This window comes from Thermothielavioides terrestris, chromosome 3 (assembly GCF_000226115.1).
Source record: "Thermothielavioides terrestris NRRL 8126 chromosome 3, complete sequence".
Classification (NCBI taxonomy): Eukaryota; Fungi; Ascomycota; class Sordariomycetes; order Sordariales; family Chaetomiaceae; genus Thermothielavioides; species Thermothielavioides terrestris.
This window is the reverse complement of record NC_016459.1, coordinates 3,548,743-3,567,903: the sequence shown is the minus strand read 5'-3', so window position 1 is coordinate 3,567,903 and position 19,161 is coordinate 3,548,743. Positions and strand designations below refer to the sequence as shown.

Here is a 19,161-nt window from a genome sequence, read left to right as displayed (position 1 = left end):
GAAGGATATCTTAAGAGTATCTTCTATTCAAGGGATTATTTTCTAGGAGAAATATCTTAACTTGGTGGTTAAGGTAGTTTAAGAAGGAGTGACCATCACACATTTGTCATGAAGGTGAAAAATTTCGGTCTGTAGGACACTCTGAGACCTGGAAAACGGGAGTCATGACCATTTTAGCACCATCCCATGGCGCGCTAAGGTACCTATTACTGTCTACAACTGTCCAGGACGCTCTCCTGGTGGTCAGAGGCTAACCCCTACTGACCGCGGGGGGGTGCCAGGAAAACCAGACAGCCCCCCCGCAACCAGTCCATACCGGTAGTGCCGTCGGGCGATGATTAGCATCGAGAGCTGGTGCGATATTGTATTCTTTCGGTTTCATGTCGATTCTGATCGCACAGCGTTTGTTAATCGACACGCAAAGAATTTGTCGAGCGATGTCCGGCGAGTATTCTTCGCTGCGCTGTCTGTGGTGCGTAGTTGCATCTTCTTTGCAATTGCGCTGCGATTGCTGGAGCCACAGGAATCAACAGCGAATCGACGGGTATATACCTTGGTAGTGGTTTAGTTCCAGGCGAGCGGATTGCGCAAATTGACCGGGAACCCGACTGCCATAGAGGTTATAGTGAAAATCCGCGATGTTATTTCTCAGTCGTCTGGCAGTATGCCGCCGCACACTGCGTTTGTGGGGTACAAGTTGCAACGTGTGGGATGCAGACGTCAAGATGCATGATGCAAGAGATGAGGAGTGTGAATCCTGGCGGTGGAATGTGTGGTGTTGCAGAAGTGGAAGGAAGAAGGCCGTTGCCGCGGAGAAACACAAGGTCAGGATCCTAATGCGCGTGGCACCGCTGGCCAGTTGTCGTTTGCAAGCGCCAGGCGAAAGTGAACCCCAATCGACACACACTTGGTTTCGTAATAATACCTAAGCAATCAGGAGCCGACCCTGCCCTGCAAAAGATCCTCACCCGCGAACCGACGGAAGCCGACCACATCATCTTCTGATCGATCGATGCTCGCTACCGAGGCCAACATCATCCAAGCACGCAAGGCGAAGCAGGCCAAAGGTCCCTCCAAAATAAGAACGGGGAGAAGAACGACAAGACCCCAAAGAAGTGCGATACGCTAGGCTACCCCAATCCGGACCCGCACAATACCGATCGATGCTGGCTAGCCCATCCAGAAAAGAAGCCGAAGGCCGTAAAGGAGGAGGAGGCTAGAGAAGCCGCCGCCAAGGGAGGAAAATCCGACAAGAAGGACGACAACAAGACACCTCCCAAAAAGAAGAGCGCTCACTTCGCCGCCATTGTTCAATTTGACCTCGACGAAGTTCATAATCGACTTGTTCATACTCAGCACATCCATACAGAATCGCTTCTCAACCCTGAACCTGATATCGGGGGGAGCATTGCCCTAGACACTGATGTTGGGGGAGCATTATCAGGAGCTCAGCAAGGGTAGCCCCCACTCCAATGGAGCAAGACCCGGCCATCGCCCTCACGGCCAACAAGGGATCTCTGCACCGCGACTGGTGGATCATCGACTCTGGGGCCAACCTACACGTCTGCAACGACAAGAAATTTTTAGATTCTCTTCTGTGTCGTACTGGAAATAGCATCGATTATCAAGCGGGCACGCCGCACGCTGTCGCCGCCGTGTTTTATATGCCTCTACGTAGATAGGGACATCATTCCACGCAGGCCTTGCATACACTCAGCCGTGTGCCTCGCCGGGCCGCAATGCTATGACGCAGCATTTCATGGCTAGAAGTGTACGTTGTTGCTTCCAACCCCTTCTAGCTTTCCCCTGGATTTAGAAAGGAGTTGCGATTGCCTGCCAAATGCAACAGAGACATCTTCCAAGGGTGCTTGGCGATTCATCGAGGTCTAAGACGGAGTTGATCCTGCTGTCGAAGCTTACTGTGTAACTACTTACCTTAAGAATACTCCAAACAATCAAAACAGTTTGCACTCTCCTCCTTCCTTGGACTGTGCCGCATTGGACACAGCCTGCCAGCCCGGACCCCATGAGGCAAGTCTCGGAGCCGGACTGCCTCCCGGTCCAAAACTGGGGTCGGTCCGGGGTACGACCCACATTAGCGGCCGCTTCGGCATCCCGGTGAAAATTTACGCAGTAACGTTATCCGAAGTGTGCAGTGTACGGAAGAATTTGGTGGCCGGTTGGCGCGCCACCTTCCAGGCACCCTGCGCATGTGGGGGCCGATCTGCCGGAGCCACAGTGCATAAACATGCCGACATGCAAGCAGAGCCAGTGCGTCGAGTCTCCCTCGAGGGTTCTTCCTCCGTTGGCTAGCATGCCGCTACTGATACGGCAGAAGGTCGTTGGAGAGGACACTCCACCGACACCGGATAACCTAAGGTAAGTACACGTAAAACGGGTACACTCGGCGAGGTTGAAATACTGTGTACCACAGGGACAGCAACGACAAGCTGACACCACGAGCGTCTTGGCCGGTCTCCATATTTTGGCCCCCAGGACATGGCTGTCTGCGGTGGCAGTGGAGGCTGTCAGCGTGCTAACAACAGGCAACAAGTTAACCAACTAGCGAAATATGGCAGCCAGGCGGCCCTGCCGCGCTAGCTGACCTCAGATGCCAACCGCGATTGTGGCCGTTGGCGTCCTCCGCCACCGGCCAACGCCCCCAGCCGCTTTCTTGGCAGATCCCACTCATCGAATCAATGCTCGCTCGGTTGCCAACAAGCAACTACCTTACTAACGTTAGCAACAAGCTGCAAGTGCCCCCTGCCCATGTTGGGGCTGAGACCCGAAGACGCGGTGTTGACAGCCCAACGAAAGTGAACCCCCGGGACCATTCAAAAGTCGAGTCCCGCGTCTCTTGTGGAATCTTGGAGACTGCTCCTCACCACCAAACTCAGCTCAACCAGGACTCCAGCACCCGCCGCCACCATGTCGGCCCCTTATGTCGTCGGGGAGGCGTCCCCGTTCCTCAAGCGAGTGCTCATCCCCTTCTGGATCGTCCGCATTCTCCTCATGATCCTCCTAATCGGCCTGTACCTCTTCGTCATTGTCGGGCTCCACGCCTTCAAAGACGATATCCACAAACTCGAAGTTCAGTACAATACCCACCTCGACTACAAAGCGGTTTATATCGTCTCGTCCGTCATCATTGCGCTTGTTTCCTTCTCTTTATTAGGCGATGTCGTTTGTATCGTCAAACGGGCGCGCCGCACGCTGTCGCCGCCGTTTTTTCTCTGGGTCAATGTGATCCAGTCCACGTTCTTCGTGGCGTACATAATACTCAGCTTCGTCGGGCCCCGTAACGGGGCTATATCCATCGCCATCGGTGTCGTCGTCCTGTCAGTCCGACCTCCCCATCTTCTCGCCGTCCCTCCGTCCCTTACTGACCGTCCCAAGCCTCTCCTTCCTCGGCTTGCTCATCTACGCGGGCGTCGTCTACCACCAGTACCGCACGGGCGCCCTCGGCTACCAGCGCACGAGCGACCCGGAGACGCGCAACCTCGTCCCCAAGCAGCTCCACCCGCAGCCGTACGCCCACAACTACCCCCGGACGGACTACTACGACCAGCACGCCGCGGCCGAGACGCAGGCATACAGCGGCCAAGGCTACGCGGCCGAGAAGAAGGAGCACCCGCTGACGGAGGAGCGCGAGGTGCACGACGGTCAGCGCTGAGGAGGGGATGTGGTGGTGTCACGGTGCTGAGGCGGAGGTTTGGCTTGAATTGGTGCGTGGCTAGCTATTAGTATGGCTGTTTGGGACATGAAATGGATCTTTGGCGTTGGCCCAGGTTGTGGTCAAGGGAACAATGTAGTGTCTTCATGACCCCCGAAAAAAGGCAGCTGTGCAGATACTTGGGGCCCTCCGTTCGTACAAGCGGCTTCATCATAACGAGTCTACGCTATAACCACTATCTGTTCGGTTTAATTCACAAACCTCAGCATTAATCATGAGTTGTCGTGAGACGCAACCACACAGTGTGGTGCCTCGAGAAGAGAAGTTGTTCCAGCGTTGTCTGTCATGCCGCTCAGCTGATCGGATGCTAGGGTGCCGAAGTTGTCTCCCACAGGGCCCTCATAATCTCCTGCCTATATTGACTCGGCATGTTTCAATCCGTTAGTAGGTCGCTGAGGAGCGGCTTCATTCACTGCAGCCGAGATGCCTGGCATAATTAGGTTGGCCATGGCTGTCCAGCCAGAGCTTCCCAAATAAAGCACCTAGATTATATAACTACCTAGGTATGGATGGAGCCTGCCTTGAGCCCAAACACGCATCGCCAGCGATAACGGTTGAGCAAACGATCCACGCCGCACATTTTCTTCTTTACTCCTTCCCTCCACGGCTCTGACTATCCCCTTCCTATGCCCTCGGGACTGACAAGCTTTGACCGCCGGGTCCATTCTCACAGTGATGATGTATGAAGCCCGTTGGGACGGCTTGGCGTCCGCCGCTCGCCAAAACCTCCGTGGGCGGAGGGTAATCCTAGCCGCTTACTGTTTCTTCTTGACTTTACTCCGAACGAGTCTCGCAATTCGGACATCGTTTGTGTTCACACTCAGGACAGCTCTTATCGAGCTTGTAGTTCCAGAGACCCTCGCCGCAATTGCACTATGCAGTGTGTTGTGAGCATTATTGCACCCGAGTAATGCCAAGGTTGATGTTACCTACGCATTTCCACCGTTTCGTTGCCATTGTGGGATACGGGTATCCGTCTGTTCGTCTGGGAGTTTCGAATCGGAGAGTACCTTATCGTTCCTCAGGAACTCTAGGAAGACTGGGACGAGATATAGGTTGTTGTGCTTGTCCGATGTTAGCCCATGCGCCTTGGCTCTGGGGGAATACGTGGTGCATGCATACTTACTGCCAGTGATGCGCGGTGTAGTATGATTCTGGTGTGGAGGTGGCTGAGGTGGGTTGATTAGAGCACGTCGATTACTGAGCAGTTTCGGGCTGTCCATCATTTATAGTGTAGCCGAGCAGGAGATCTCACAGCGGTTGCACGCCGATAGTTGGCACGGTAAATTCTCAACGGTCACCTGGGCACCAGGTTTTCTGTTGGTAGCCTTTGTGTCTTGACACAGTTCGAGGGGGCAACACTGCGAGACTACAACACGCGGAGGAAAATGTTGTCGTACTGCCAGTTATACTCCTTCCAGTGTCCACACCACCGTTTCTCTCTTCCACTAGAACTGGCCTTTCATCAAAAATGGTTGATGCATTGTATTAACTATGAAAGACAGTTGGCTGTACAGAAGATAGTTGGTAGTAGTGCTCAGATAACCGGAACTCTAGTGTGCGGCTGACCGCCGAAGCGTGTTCCCTCCGAACGTCGCAGCTAAGCAACACCCACCAACAAAGAGGTCCTAACACACAGTTGAGGCTGTGATATACGCCTGGACGAGAGGAAGTTGGGCCGAAACATTTTGTCATTCAGCAGGTTGATGATGGTATGGGACGGAATTGAGGGAGACACCCACTCATCGCTCTTTGTCTTTCTCCCTTGTGCTTGCCTTTACCAGCTTTGTGTTATGCCTTCCCTTTCCTTGGCCCCCTTTGTAACCGTTTTTCACTTGCGTCGTACCAACGACCATCACCGAGTTGTGTGCTGAACGCAATTGCGCCCAACCTGGAAGACCCGTCCCAACCCTCACTTCGGCCAACCCATCGCTGTGTTAGGTACCACGCGTACCACGGGGGAATATTCTTCCTTTTCAGCAATGTTGTTGTCCAAGCCAACCGCTTGGGAGCACTGTCTCTCGCGACGAACCTGCTGTAAGCTGATCAGATCGGCGGGAACTACAGCTCCCGCTACACCATTTCGACGAGTTGACACTCTGCAGAAGAGCAAGTGGAGACAATGCGGTGCCATTATTAGCCTCCGCCTGTACCTTGTTGTCTAGGTAATGCGGGGTCCTGGCCTACGGTATAATCCGGGTCTCAACGAAGAAGACGACGCACTTTGCCATTCTATCGGTGCGATTTGATGAGGAGAACAGGTGAAAGACAGCCCCCCAAGAGATAGTGAGCAAAGCACTCCTTTTCTTGGCTTGCGGAGGCCGTCAGTGATGAAGGTCTGGGACAGACAGGGAGGCAAGGGTGTTTCGAAGGACTACTGTATAGTATGGATTCCGGCAGCCATTATCAACCACTCCACCCCCTGCAGGCTCACACCCCCTTGAATCACGGCCCAAAGGCTTCTGCTTGATGCGGTGCCAATACAGGACCGCGTTGGCTATGCTCAATGAAGTGACGGCAGCGATTCCCGCCGGCGAATCAAGCGTAGAGCTGGGAGCAGGCCTAATCCCTCTAAAAGCGCGCTGACAGCGAAATTTTCTCGAGCAACATTCTGCGGTTTGACACCGCTGCCTATTCCAACGTCCTTCACAAACATTCGGAGGAAAAGGTAGGACGTAGTCTCAGAACTTGATGTCAAGTATGGGCCGTGTTTCGTAGGTAGCTGCCTTCCAAGTCCCTGAACTCCCAAGTCTTATACTCCTCCTCTATCCTCAATGTCCTGGAGCCAACTCAAAACATCAAGTGGCGAGCGACTTGTTTGCCCTTGCCCCGCAACCCCGGGTGTCACAGGCATTGTCACGCTTGCGCTTTCGCGCATTCTTCTTGGGAGATGGAGCGGCCTTTCTAGCTTGCGAATCATACTCGTCGTCAGACACTGGGTCCGATAGAGGAGGGGACTCGTCATCCCCATAATGGCGGCCCTTGTAGTATTTGTCGAAGGCTCTTGCAATGTCCGACACATCTGTCTTTGCGATTCTGAACCTCTCTCCGTCATATACTACAATGACCATTTGATGTGAGCAATGGGCTATCATTGTAACGACTAGGATGGGGTTGGTAGAGGAATGAATACCTTGTGTAATGACCGAAAAGAGCGACGTGGCAGGAATGCCCTGCTCTCACATAAGCTCAATTTGCTCACGCAAACTTTGTCGGGTCAGAATGCCGCTGCCACCTATGTCGGTGTCTTGCTCGATGTCCGACATCCTGTTTCGACGTTAGGTTAGTAGTTAGATCGTAGGGAAGTATGATGGATAGTTCATAGCAAGCCGGTAGGTGCTCTACGCAGGGCCCGTCAACTAGGTAACCGAACGCAACGCGTCAGAATTCCTCCACCCATCTCAACACTCCATGCCGCCTTCACTCCTCAGGCAACCCCTCCCCGAGCTCAACCGGCTCCTCGTTACTCCTCCCCATTCCCCCTTTCCCCCTCGTCCACTCCCACTCCACCAACCGGTACGGCTCTCCCTCCTGGTTCCAGTCCCTCTCCTCAAAGTCAAAAACGCGATAGTCGGCATTCGCAAACCTTCGCCCGGTCACCGCCGTGCGCATGAACCCGGAATGCGAGACCACCGCGACCACATCCTCGGTGCGCCAGTACAGGTCCGCGAGCGCGGACTGGGCCCGCGCGAGCACGGCGCCCTTCTCGCACCGGTAGCGCGCCCCGGCCGGCGAGATCTTGTCCGGGTAGACGGGGTCAAGCAGTGAGAAGTCGATCTGCGGATAGTCGGCGGCAAGCTGCTCGCGCGGCGTGCCGGTGTCGCAGGGGTTCGGGTGGAGTTCCTGCCATCGCGCGTCCGGCACGACGGGCACACCCTCGTTGATCACCCAATCCAGGGCAATGAGGCAGGTCTCAATTGCGCGGCGCATGGGGCTGATGACGATGAGTTCGATTCTGCGGTCTGGCGGCAGTGCGGCTTTCAGGTGCTCTCGCAGCTCGACGGCTTGCAGGCGGCCGAGATCGGTGAGGACCGGGTCCCGTAGGCTGTGGTAGGCCTCTGTGTGGGAGTTAGTACTTATGCCAGCTGTGTAAGCTCTGTTTGGAACCTTACTGTCAACGTTGTGGAGGGCCTGCGCATGGCGGATGAGGATAAGCGTGGGCGGCATTGTGAGAGTTCGGGCTGCTTTAATGTTGCTTGTGCTCTTCCAGGCAACTTGACCTTAAATAAGCCCAATCCAGGGCCGAGTTGGAAGTGTTGAGGGTTAAATGACTTCTTCTCGGCCACGTCATGTTCCTTGACACTTGGCAGGCCAGGTTTTCCAGGAATTAGCTGGAGATAGAACGACAAGTGCGTGTACTTGGCGGTCACGTTCAAGACTAGAGGTATTGTGAAACACTAACTGACGCGGTCTCCCTCACTTCCCCTCCTCGCTATGGCCATCTCCCGTGGGTCGTGGGTTAAGAGTTTGAACACAAAATTCGCGACGCGCTTAGTGTGGAAAAAAAAAGAAAGAAAGAGAAAAAGAAAAAAAGAAAAGAAAAAACGAAAGAGAAAAGTAATAAAAAAGAAAGAAAAATAGAAAGAAAAAGGGAATAAAAAAAGAAAAAAGAAGGAAAAAAGAAAGAAAAAAAGAAAGAAAAAAGGAGAGAGATAGAAAGAGAGAGAAGTAGAGAAGAGAAAAAAAAAAAAGAAATAATATCTATGCGTCTTGCAACATGGCTGCCTGAGTGGTAATTTGCAAGCAAGTAGTAGCTCAGTCAATGCGCCAATAGGTCTGTCCAACGTACCCACTGCGTTCATGGCACACATCTCCCTCCTAAGCCTCACGCAATGGCGCTGTCCTGCCGGCGCGAAGCTGACGGGCGCACCACTGTCGGAGACCAAGGCCGAGGCGACCGGCGGCTGAGTAGGGCTGAGGCGCATCAAGTTGCTGAGGATAGTTGCTAGTTGCCTAGCTATCGCCGAAGTGATTTACGGGAGGGCCTAGGCTGGTTAGAGTCTCGGCAACTTGCCGGTGCTGTTGACGGATCCAGGAAAGGTTGGGGAGAAGCGGTTGAGTGGCGGAGAGGGGCTGTTCTGCTGGACGGCAATATGCCGCTTAGGGTGGTGGTTGAGCTGCGGAGGGATTAAGGCCGAGGGCTTCATACTCTGGCGTCTCAGCGACATACCCTGCTGCCCGGAGTTGTCTGGCTCCCATTGTGGGCCCATCCGGAGCCGGAGGGCCCCACACCTCCGGTTTCCCCGCCATCGCCTACCAGATCGGGCAATCTGGCGAATTGGGGTCGCGCCGGTCAACGATGTGCTCGGCTTGGTTAGTTAGAGCATTGTCTCCTTCTTCGCACTCTTCGTGCCATCTATCCCATGTCGGGTCTCATCGGATTCTGACCTTAATCGGGCAATGGTGTCAAGTTTGGCAGTCTGTTCCTCCCGGACTTGCTAACTTGCCCAAGTGGAATAGGTAGTGAAGTTCCGTTAGCTAGCATCGTACCACCTCCTGTTGTGCGGAGGTTTGCCAGCTGGCAAGAGGATTCTTTTCTTTCCGTTTTTTGTGTTCTTCATTATTTTTATTTTTATTTTTATTTTATTTTATTTTATTTTATTTTATTTTATTTTATTTTATTTTATTTTATTTTATTTTATTTTATTTTATTTTATTTTATTTTATTTTATTTTATTTTATTTTATTTTATTTTATTTTATTTTATTTTATTTTATTTTATTTTATTTTATTTTATTTTATTTTATTTTATTTTATTTTATTTTATTTTATTTTATTTTATTTTATTTTATTTTATTTTATTTTATTTTATTTTATTTTTCCTTTATTTCCCGCTTTTCACTTTTTTTTTTTTTTACTTTTTTTTTTCCTTTTTTCTTTTTTCTTTTTTTCTTTTTCTTTTTTTCCCCACCGCTGCCCTCTTACTCTTTCCCCTGAAACAAGCTGGCGACCATCTGCGGCAGCCGCCTATCGGACTGGCAGAACATTCGCCATCTAAACCTCAGAGCCCCAATGACTCGGATCCCGCTGATTTGACAACTTACGACTCTGGACTCGTGGTGGAAGGTGTCTCATCTATGCTGGTGAAACTTGAAGCCCTATGCAAGTGAGACACCTACCCCCAGGGCTTGAACGTTTCAACTACTGCCGACTATCCCTCAGCGCTGTGCCGACCGCCGAATGAGCGCGCAGCCGCTATTGTTGTACGAAGGCTGCCTGCAGAGCTGGATCCGAGGACTTACCCACCACAGACGGAGCGATAGGCGGGTTCGCACCTTTCCGGCACACTCGAGACTGCTGTGACGAGTTCGCTTACTTTTTTCCGTCGCTGCCCAACTCGTTGCCACGCAGGAAGAGGAGTTCGTGCGGTCGACTGGTGGAAAACCGACATCAAGAGCTGTTTCGTTGGCACTGTACAACCTAAACTTGTCAGCGCCGACCTTCTGCCAGCAGGGCTGATAACGACGAATGAAGACTCTCATCGACGCGGGCTATGACAAGTCCCCGGACCGGCTGCTACAACCCCCCGTTGACCACCGGAGGCGTCGCAAAGCCATCGGGAGCCGCGGGACCCGGCACCGCCAAGCCGTCGGACACATCATGCAAGCACCAAGCCGCGCGCTACTGCAGTTGCATGCACTGACCAGTCCCTCCACGGCTGCGCACACTGACCAGCGGGGAGCAGGAGGTCTCTCCGTCCGTGGCGGCGACGCCGGCATCCAGTAAGCCTGCAATCGTCAACCCGACTGGCCACTTCCGATGGTAATCACTCGGTATGACCAGTCAGCGTCACCGGCCTGCGCTGACCAAGGGGCAGGGGCCACGAGACCACGCGCAGCGAAAAGTACCTCTTCCGGACACTCCACGTCTCGCTGCTGCAGTCCGCAGGGGCCGTCGAGCCGTGTAAGAGAACCAAAACACTCGATCAATCAGATGTAACGGCTTGGAGGGCTTACAGGTCCGGAACTTGGAAGTGCCGGTGGCCACTGCAGGAGATGCCGCTTGGCGGCAGTCGAAACGAGCGGGCGGGAGACAGGGGAGTCTTGGCTATTCTTAGTCCGTGCCGGGGGAACTCAAGATTGGGATTACTTTGAGGACCGGGACAGTCTGAAGAGGTGAGCTTTGCTACCTGGTTGTCGTCATGGGGGTTTGTGCCAAGTGGCCGTGCAACGATGTTCTCATGGGCAAGGACCTGGAACGGCTGCTGCAACAATCGATCGGATCTTTGGGCAACACTGCCAAGCTTCCCTTGCCGATGGTTAACGGGCGTATGGACTGTCCGTGGATGTCTGCCTCCCACAGCCCGCCCCTTTCGTCACTTTGGAGCAGTCGACACAAGCCACGGAAAGGGGGAGAAGGCCAGCGACTTCGGTGACGAGGCAGAGCCACTTCTCCCCCCAAGAAGCCCGAAACAAAGCTCCAAAAGGGGTGGCTGAGCTTCGACTCCCGGCAGTGCCTGTGTGGCCGCTCGGCGAGCAGCCAGCACAGGTACTTGCCAAATCGGGCCGCGATCGTCGATGCCGAGAAGATCTGCGCGAGGATGGACGGCTTGGCAGAGAGCCAAGAAAGCCAAGACTGTACCGATGGCGCGGCGGGGCAAATCACTGTCATCATCCGTATTACGTCCTGCGTTGTGTTATCGGGCTGGGTGCACGAAGTCACTAAACAAGATGGGAAGGACGGAGAGCTCGGGAGTTTCGAGAAAACACCTCAAACTGCTCAGCGGGACTTCCCACGTGTCTGGCTCTTCCAAAGAGGCAGCTGCCTTCGTTCTGTTGACAGCGGGCCAGCGCTTGCCCCACTGCGGCGGTGAAACAGTGAGAAGACGCGGGCGTTCTGAGCGAAGAACCATTCAACTTCAAGAAACAATTCGAGGCTCCGGAAGAGTGACATGGACTCAGGCTGACACCGGAGGCACAGCATGCTGCGTCTCACATATCCAACCTCAAGACCAAGTGCCAAGAAATGCCAGCAGTTTCCAAATTTGTGGCCCAATCTGATCTCCATCGAGAAATATGCGCCAAGAAGCAGAGCCCTCCAAGAGGTATCTTGGCAGGTCTCCTCCGGACGCAACATGTGTCACCGCCGTAATAGGGCTTACACGGGCAACGATCTGAGAGAGATAAATACTCCGAGCCCCTGCTGCTACTGATTCGAGATGTTTTGAGCATTCAGGATAGCACAGCAGTTTCCATCACCACTGCCTAACGCACACCTGCTGGGAGCCTGCACTCTCTGCCAGCTGCCGCGTCTACATTCTTCATTTTTGGCCGCTTCAGAACTGGAACCCAGCTCAACTGAGGTGACATCACAGTTCTAGTGCTCCAAGCACGGTGACCAACGAACGGAAGACCTCCCTCGTTGCTGCGTCTCTTCCGACTGCTATACATCCGAGACAGCCGCCGCCATGGGCTCGGCCTTGTCCGCGTGCACTTCGAGAAACAACACCGGTGCATCCGGGTTCCCCGAAATCACGCAGAGGGTCTTCGACAGGCAACCAAACTGGATCGTCCCGCCCACAAGATGTCACCAGCGCGACAACCACCACCCAGCCCGCTACCGGACCCCTACACCCTATCCCAAGCAAGACAGGAAACGACTACAAGACGGCCCCGACAAGAGCTTGACGACCCACTACAACACAGGAAAGGCGATGGTCATGGAGAGGCCAGCCGTCCGACGAATTCAAGACGCCGCCCGCCTGCCGCGCAAGCCGACACTCAGGTCACCGCCAACACCGCACTCCCCGCATCCGCAGAGCCCCATCACCATAACCTGGGACGTCGCCCCGCGCCGGAACCGTTTCGAAAGGTTCGGATAACGGACCAACAATCGTGGTCTTCGGACGCAAAGAAACAGTCGGGTCTCAGCTGGCCGGCCCAGCAGAGAGTGGATGATATGAAAGATGTGTCACGACCCTGGACCTGTCTACCTATCGCTTCATGAAGACAAAGCACTCGCACACCATACGCCGAAACACACACGCACATGAGAGACAGACGGTGTCCTGGCCCGGAGATACGAGTCTCCCCGCCTACAACGCACATACGGGCCGGTAACAACAGCAACATCATCATCAACGGCCACAACGGCGGCGGCAGCAGCAGCGTGCAGCCCTGCCGTACCAAGGGCCTGCCAGACTTGTCGCGTACCTCACACCGCCCGCATCGCTATCGTGGTGCTGAATGGCCCGTCTTGTCTCCAGCCGCCACTCATTTGTCTGCACGCCGGACGATGCGCAGTCACCCTCGCTCGCTTCTTTTCCTCGTCAGAGCTCGCCATGTTCTGTTTCTGATCACTCGGGTGGGTCGGCGCAGTTGGAGTGAAAAAGGACTGGCTGTGGACGGAGGAAAGATCTGCAGTGTGAGGCAAAGAAGATTTACCCCCTTGATTTGGTGTTGTGTATGGGAAGGGGTGGCGTGGCAAACCGGTCACCGTCTCTTTCGAGCATCTCATTGATGCTTCGATGGTGTTTTTCCGAAGGGGAAAGAACAGCACGCTTGTTGCGTTACCGGGCTTCCCTTCTTTTCGGGTGGGAGGGCCTATCGCTTGTTGCACCTTTTCCTTCCATTGTATCCATGGGTATGAGCATGTACAATTGGGGCGAGTCAATCTGGGCTTGGGCGTCGGGCAAAAGGGAATAGCAATGCATGATTAGAATGTAACCTAGCGTGGATGCATGGCTAGTGGTTGGAAAGGATATTTGTTTCTGGGCCTGCTCGTTACCACCGAAGGTGACGAAAAAGGGGGGAAGGATCCCAGCGGCGGGCCAAATGAGACCACACACACCAAGCAGTCTGGCGCCGCCCCTACAGCTCTTTAATAACTCCCTGGGTAGGGTATTGCGCCTCTTGGCACACTTGTTATAATGTCCGCGTTACTTGAACGATGCGAGCGCTTGGAACTACAGATACGAAGCATGGCGATGGCCCCGATCTGAAGTGGTGGATGCAGCCAACTGCAATGTATTGAAGAGCCGGATGAAGTCCCTGGAGAAAATCTATGTGCGCCCACAGCGATGGGAGTCCCTGCTTGAGACACCGTATGTCTGACCATGCTTGTGTTTAAAAAAAAAAAAAAAAAAAAAAAAAAAAAAAAAAAAAAAAAAAAAAAAAAAAAAAAAAAAAAAAAAAAAGGGAAATGGGAAGAGCAGGAAACAAGTTGTAGAGCTCGGGCTTCCAGGTTGTACCAAAAATTTCTGCAAGGTACCCCCAAGCCCTCCACAGACACGGCCTGCATCAACTTACCTTTGGGCCCAGGTGCCGTCCAAACGGCCGTTCCATTCAACATCGGTCGGATCGCCGCCAACGTTGATGTGCGAGTTGCTTTTTCGCGCCCTGGGCAAGGCACGATCGCAACGAGTAATCCCCGCACATCGCGTGCTACCCCGGCGATGTTTATTTGCTACTCTGAGGAACATATCACTGACCGACATCTGCATCACGGGGTCAGGGGTTAAGCATCAGACAGTAACATTGTGACCGGCATTTACCCAGAGATGCAGTGCAGGGAAACTGGCTTAAACCTGCATCGGCCACCAGACGAGAGAAATCTCCAGCAAGGCATCCATCCTCGGAAGTGGAGGTGTGGGGTTGATGATCCGCTCCCTCCGAAAGCCACAATTTTCCCAGCCCATCCTGGCAGTTCAGCGTGCTAAGGAGGGATTGGGAGTGAACGGAGAGCACCGAGCGGCGGACGCGCCCAAGATGTTTCACTCGGATTGACGGGAATATCAGGACTGGCACTGCATGCCCGTCATTGCCTGGAGGCGGCGGCGTCCAGTGCTTCCATTCCTTCCTCAGCCTACTTGCAGTCATGGTAATCGCCTTTGCGACTTGGGCCAAACTTCGCCGGAGCACTCAGGTAGCCGCGAGCGCATCCCCATTCACGGGGGCCATGCCGAGACTGCAACATTTGCTTACGGGTCCAGGATCAAATCCTGGTGTGGCGAGAGCGAGGCGAGGGTCGAACGCATGATGGGCTGTTGTGGTCGAACTTGTCCTTGATGGAAAAGGGGGTCAAATCTGCCTTCGCGCAAAAGAGCGGCGTGGGCAGGCCGAAAGTGGACTAGTTAACGTTAGTTAGTGCCCTGGCTGCCTGATTGGTTGGCCTGTGCCTTTCGATAAGCAATCGCCAGAACACGTGATAACCCCCCCTGGCTTTCTGTTTACTGCGCTTTCCCTGTCACCCGTTTGGTTGACGCTGACCCAGTTCGTCACGCAGCGCATCCGCGACCGAGCTTGAAGGGTCGTCATGTCCACCACAATCGTGACAAACAAACACAAACACTTATCAAATGGATTTGCCTGGATTCCCTGGAACTTTCAACGTCAGCATGAACATCTTGAGCTCCAATTTCCCGCCATTCGCAGTTCCCATCCACGGACCTGACCGGAGCATTGACCTGAATGCCAGTCAGCTGGACCGTGTGCGCGAGAAGGTCGAGCGGATCGGCGATCGGCTCAATCCGCTGGAGGTGAAGGCCGTCGCGATCGACGCTCAGCTCGGTCGGTTGAAGGAGAAAGTCGATGGAATCGGCGCGCGGCTCAAGCGGCTGGAGTCTCAATTCGATCGCGTCGTTTTTGAAAACACGCGCATGGCAGCGCGCTTCCAGAACTCCACCCTCAAGAATCCTGCCCTGCCAATTGCACCCCTCCCTGCCCTTCACCCGGTTCGCGGCATCGTCCACCCCGACCTCAGCCAATTCCCCCGCCATGCCAAAGAGTTCTATGCGTTAAGGCATCCCTCCAACGACCGTCAACGACGGATGCTTTCGTACCTCATTTCCTTCTACGACATCCGGATCTCTGCCGCCGAGAACAGCGACGACGAAGTGGGAGCAGACCCGGATGAGAGGGCCGTCGAGATGTTAGAGGCGATCCTTGGTCTGAACGAGGACAACTTCATCAGGTTCAGGGAAAGGGCCCGTGAGCCGGGCCGTCCGTCTGCGCCACCCGCCATCAAGCGCTCCTCGTCGCCTGCTCTAGAGGTGCAAGATGCAAAACGTCGTCGACCCAAGCGCGAGCCACGCCAGTAGCTCGAATGCCCCAGTCTCTGCCCTCGCCCTCTTTTAGACTGGACCGAGACGGGCTGACAACACATGCGGTGACCATGCCAATCGCGTTCCGAAAATCAGTTTCAGCTCCGCGACCCAGCAAGTTGTCGATTGCAGCGCTGCTGATGAAGGAGTTTCAGTTCACCAGGTTGAAGTGTTGAGGACGGAAAGGTTGAGGCCCAGCGGCCGGCTCCGTCGAGGAAGCCCTTCCGATTGAATTATTGCCATAGTGTTGTTTAATAGAGTTGGCGTGGCCGCGCGCGTAGATCCGCGCAGCGGGCCTGATCCAGAATTGCCTTCCAGGGAGAAGACGAGGGGCCCCTGACCACTGTGACCGGCCCCTGTGCGAATCCTTCAGTAATCCCAGGAAGCCTAAAACATCCTGCTGTGAGCAGGCATCTGAGTGCGACTGAGGCTGTATGGCCGGTGTTGAATGGCTTCCGGGGAGCATTCCAGTTTTTAGCTCCGGCTGTAGCGTTTCAATGCCGAGTAGGCCGGCGACTGTCCAGGATCACTGGAACATGTCCATCCCCAGCCCGCCGGCTTTGACGTCGAGAGACTGGTTCCAGTTAAAGAGCAGTCCTGTGCCAAGCATGTCTGGGATGCCGCCAGCGGGAAACTGCCACTGGAACATGCTAGCCAGGTCGAGAGACATCTCTTCAGCGTGCAGGCAGGCTAGTTCTTGATCTAAGTTAGCTGATTCCCCGTTCGCTGTAAGTTCTGCTCTCGTCGACGTTCCCGTAGGTGTCTCCACGTCCTTGTCTGCAGAAGCGTTGCTAGCCAGCCGCCGCAGAAAGTGAGAATCAGACGGAGTGGTACCTCCAGACCGAGACATGGCGTCCGCGTGGACCTTCTGCAGGAGCCTCAGTGACCTTTGTGCCGAGATACTGAAGGAGGCGAAGTGCGCCAGGATCTCTTGGCACATTGTCCAGCACCTTTCAAGTCGCTGTTTATCCAGCGAAGCCAACAATTGTGGAGAGAGGTAACCCATGATGACTGCTAATCCAGCCGTGAAGGCGTCTAGAGACTCCTCGCGTTAGCATTGTAAACAACCCAGGGGGCGCTCCAAATAGGCTGTCATACAGAGGCCATCCCACCACCATCCGCCTGTGGTGTTTGACAGGTAGGTGCTGTGCACGAGCTCGATCAGGTCCATTGCCGCTCCGAGGCATATCTTGGCGCAACCGGCCGCGAAGGACGTGAACAGCTCCTGGCCGGCGGAGAATGCAATGGGCGTCTCGGGCGGATTCGCTTCCGTGTCAGGGTTCGAACCCGTTTTTGCGCATAGCGACGTCAGGATAGGACGGTGAAGCATGAGGCGGAGGTAGAGGAAGCTGGTAACATCCCACTTGTCAGACGACGACCGGAAGGAGGGGGTGGTAAGACCAACCTTCCCCTGAGGACGGTTCTCTGGGTCATTATAACAAGCTTTCGGTCCTCAGTAAGGCCACTGAGATCGCAGGGCGATTTCCACGACATGATTGGAGCCAAGGCGGTCTCGTATCTGGAAAGCTTCGCATCCAAGTCCAGGATGGCGTCCATGCCGTGCGTTTTATGAGGGTCCCATGACGAGGGCGAGGGGTTTGGGGACCCGCCGGCAGAGGGTTGGTAAACGTTGGAGAGGATCTCACCAAGAATCCGACACAATCGGATATACTCGACGTAGAAGCACATCTTTGAAGGCTCATCCTGGTCAGCCGCTGCTTTCTGGAAGCCTCGAGGTTCGTCGAATTCAGTGCGCGTGGGAAGGGGCAGGTCTGGCAGATGGGCTGTCATCGTGGGTCGTCCGTATGTCATGCTGACAATCCTAGAAGGACGTCAGTCGCGGTATGGTTCGAACGAGAATTGCATCCTTACATGTCCAAAACGACACAACCGTGCCACGTTCGGCGCCTGATCTCCGCCTCTAGTGGCGGCCGAGCAGAGCGAACAGACTCCGTATGCAGGCCGAGTCCCTGAGCGACGCGACATGCAAGACCCACGGCGTTCCAGCAACGGCTCGGGAACGGGGTGCCCTGGAGCATGAGCGCCATCAGCAGAAGCGATTGAACCACACCGACGTTGTGCATGTCGATGAAGTCCAGCCCAACAAACGCTTTGCCCCGGTTGAAGAAGGTCTCGGTGGCCGAGATCTTGTCCTTGGGGCGGAGATCCGAGAACTGCGCGCCGATTGCGAACATTGCATTCAAAGCGGAGTGGAATACGATGGTCCCGGCATCGGCCCCTGGGGAGCTCCCTAGGCCCAACCCTGGTAACGATGACTCGGGCGGTCGTTCGTGAGCAGGCCTCCAAAGGCTTTCATAAGCGCGCAGAAAGGTGGGCTTGTGAAAGAATGGGTACAGCCAGTACACCCTCTCCCAGAACCGGCTCAGCAAGTGGTCGGCCAAGCTGCGGGGTGGAAGAGCAAACTTTTCTGCTTGAGCAAGTTGCACCGGCCCCGAGGGTTGTGACCTTGCAAAACCGGCAGATAATGCCGCAAGACCGGTGGACGGTGTGCTGACAGAAGAAGCCGACGGATTATGTGGCTGGACAGTTATGCAGGCTTCCTTCATGAATGATGCCGCCGAGGAGCTGCCGTAAAACTCGTTAGCCGCGTCGAATGCCTGGCATACATCGTGCTCGGCCGAAACAGTGCCCATGGCCGTAACGCTGGCCACGGATTCGGTTGCATCGAGCCGTTCATGATCAAGCGATGAGGCAGGAAGCGGGTTGTTCAGCGCCGGAGATGTAGCATGGTCCCTGACGGTCGGAGTCGGAGTCGGTAGCTGAAGGCTGTTGTTTTGACCGTGCTTCCCAAGAGCCAGTGGAGATAGCGGAGACGCTCCGGGGGCCACCGAGGCGTCTCCGTCCGCGCCGAGCGGCGGAACCGCGAGGCCGTGCTCGGTGCATGTCTTCTCCAGCCGGCGGATGCGGTCATGCAAAACCTTGATGTATCTAGACGCCGGATCCGTACTGTCAGTGTGATCCGACTGTTTAAGTCAAGCCAAGGCCGCCAGGACTCACTCCTCGCTACTCGCCGTTCGAGCGTTCTCGAGTGTGTAGACGCAGAGATGAAGCGGCAGCGACCGTCGCTGGCACGTGGAGCAGATCGGTTTCGCCCCGTCGCACCGCGACTTGCGCTCACGGCAAGGCTCGCATGCCAGTGCGATTTTCCTCCTTCGCCGTTGCTCAACTCGCTCGCTCCGGCGCTCAGGGCCCATCTCGGAGCGGTGCCGATCCGTATGCGGCGCCGGTTCGGGTATCCAACTGAGGAGAGCAAGTAAAATGCGGTATTTTGAGGCTGGAACACATTCCCGCTTGAGTGCCTCAAACAAAGAACTGAAGCATACTGAGAGGGTTGTCCACGGGTCCTGGCTACATCAACCATCTCAGA

The 19,161-nt window shown here is 54.8% G+C and overlaps 5 protein-coding genes across 5 annotated transcripts; 3 read left to right on the top strand and 2 right to left on the bottom strand.

Moving 5' to 3' along the window:
* The first annotated feature begins 2,764 nt into the window (after window positions 1-2,764).
* On the top strand, window positions 2,765-3,983 carry THITE_2117695 (uncharacterized protein). The gene is made up of 2 exons (XM_003654546.1): window positions 2,765-3,338; window positions 3,397-3,983. The coding sequence occupies exons 1-2, from the start codon at window positions 2,929-2,931 to the stop codon at window positions 3,671-3,673; spliced, it is 687 nt and encodes a 228-aa protein (XP_003654594.1). The 5' UTR covers window positions 2,765-2,928; the 3' UTR covers window positions 3,674-3,983.
* A 3,170-nt stretch (window positions 3,984-7,153) lies between these two features.
* Window positions 7,154-7,900, bottom strand: THITE_51425 (uncharacterized protein; the record flags this gene model as incomplete). The annotated part of the gene is made up of 2 exons (XM_003654545.1): window positions 7,154-7,789; window positions 7,841-7,900. 2 exons carry the CDS (start codon window positions 7,898-7,900, stop codon window positions 7,154-7,156), a joined length of 696 nt encoding a protein of 231 aa, XP_003654593.1.
* A 4,007-nt stretch (window positions 7,901-11,907) lies between these two features.
* Window positions 11,908-13,598, top strand: THITE_2170715 (uncharacterized protein). The gene has a single exon (XM_003654544.1). The coding sequence runs from the start codon at window positions 12,141-12,143 to the stop codon at window positions 12,552-12,554; it is 414 nt and encodes a 137-aa protein (XP_003654592.1). The 5' UTR covers window positions 11,908-12,140; the 3' UTR covers window positions 12,555-13,598.
* Window positions 13,599-14,789: 1,191 nt separating this feature from the next.
* On the top strand, window positions 14,790-16,034 carry THITE_2117693 (uncharacterized protein). Its single transcript, XM_003654543.1, has one exon. The coding sequence runs from the start codon at window positions 15,030-15,032 to the stop codon at window positions 15,768-15,770; it is 741 nt and encodes a 246-aa protein (XP_003654591.1). The 5' UTR covers window positions 14,790-15,029; the 3' UTR covers window positions 15,771-16,034.
* A 265-nt stretch (window positions 16,035-16,299) lies between these two features.
* THITE_2051426 (uncharacterized protein) lies at window positions 16,300-18,988 on the bottom strand (the record flags this gene model as incomplete). The annotated part of the gene is made up of 5 exons (XM_003654542.1): window positions 16,300-16,808; window positions 16,872-17,122; window positions 17,179-17,595; window positions 17,646-18,722; window positions 18,792-18,988. 5 exons carry the CDS (start codon window positions 18,986-18,988, stop codon window positions 16,300-16,302), a joined length of 2,451 nt encoding a protein of 816 aa, XP_003654590.1.
* Window positions 18,989-19,161: the final 173 nt, after the last annotated feature.

Bases quoted from the DNA above. Each gene is read 5' to 3' on its own strand.
- THITE_2117695 (XM_003654546.1), top strand. From the start codon at position 2,929: ATGTCGGCCCCTTATGTCGTCGGGGAGGCGTCCCCGTTCCTCAAGCGA. The intron at 3,339-3,396 runs GTCAGTCCGACC...GACCGTCCCAAG, and splicing joins GCCATCGGTGTCGTCGTCCT to CCTCTCCTTCCTCGGCTTGC.
- THITE_2170715 (XM_003654544.1), top strand. From the start codon at position 12,141: ATGGGCTCGGCCTTGTCCGCGTGCACTTCGAGAAACAACACCGGTGCA.
- THITE_2117693 (XM_003654543.1), top strand. From the start codon at position 15,030: ATGGATTTGCCTGGATTCCCTGGAACTTTCAACGTCAGCATGAACATC.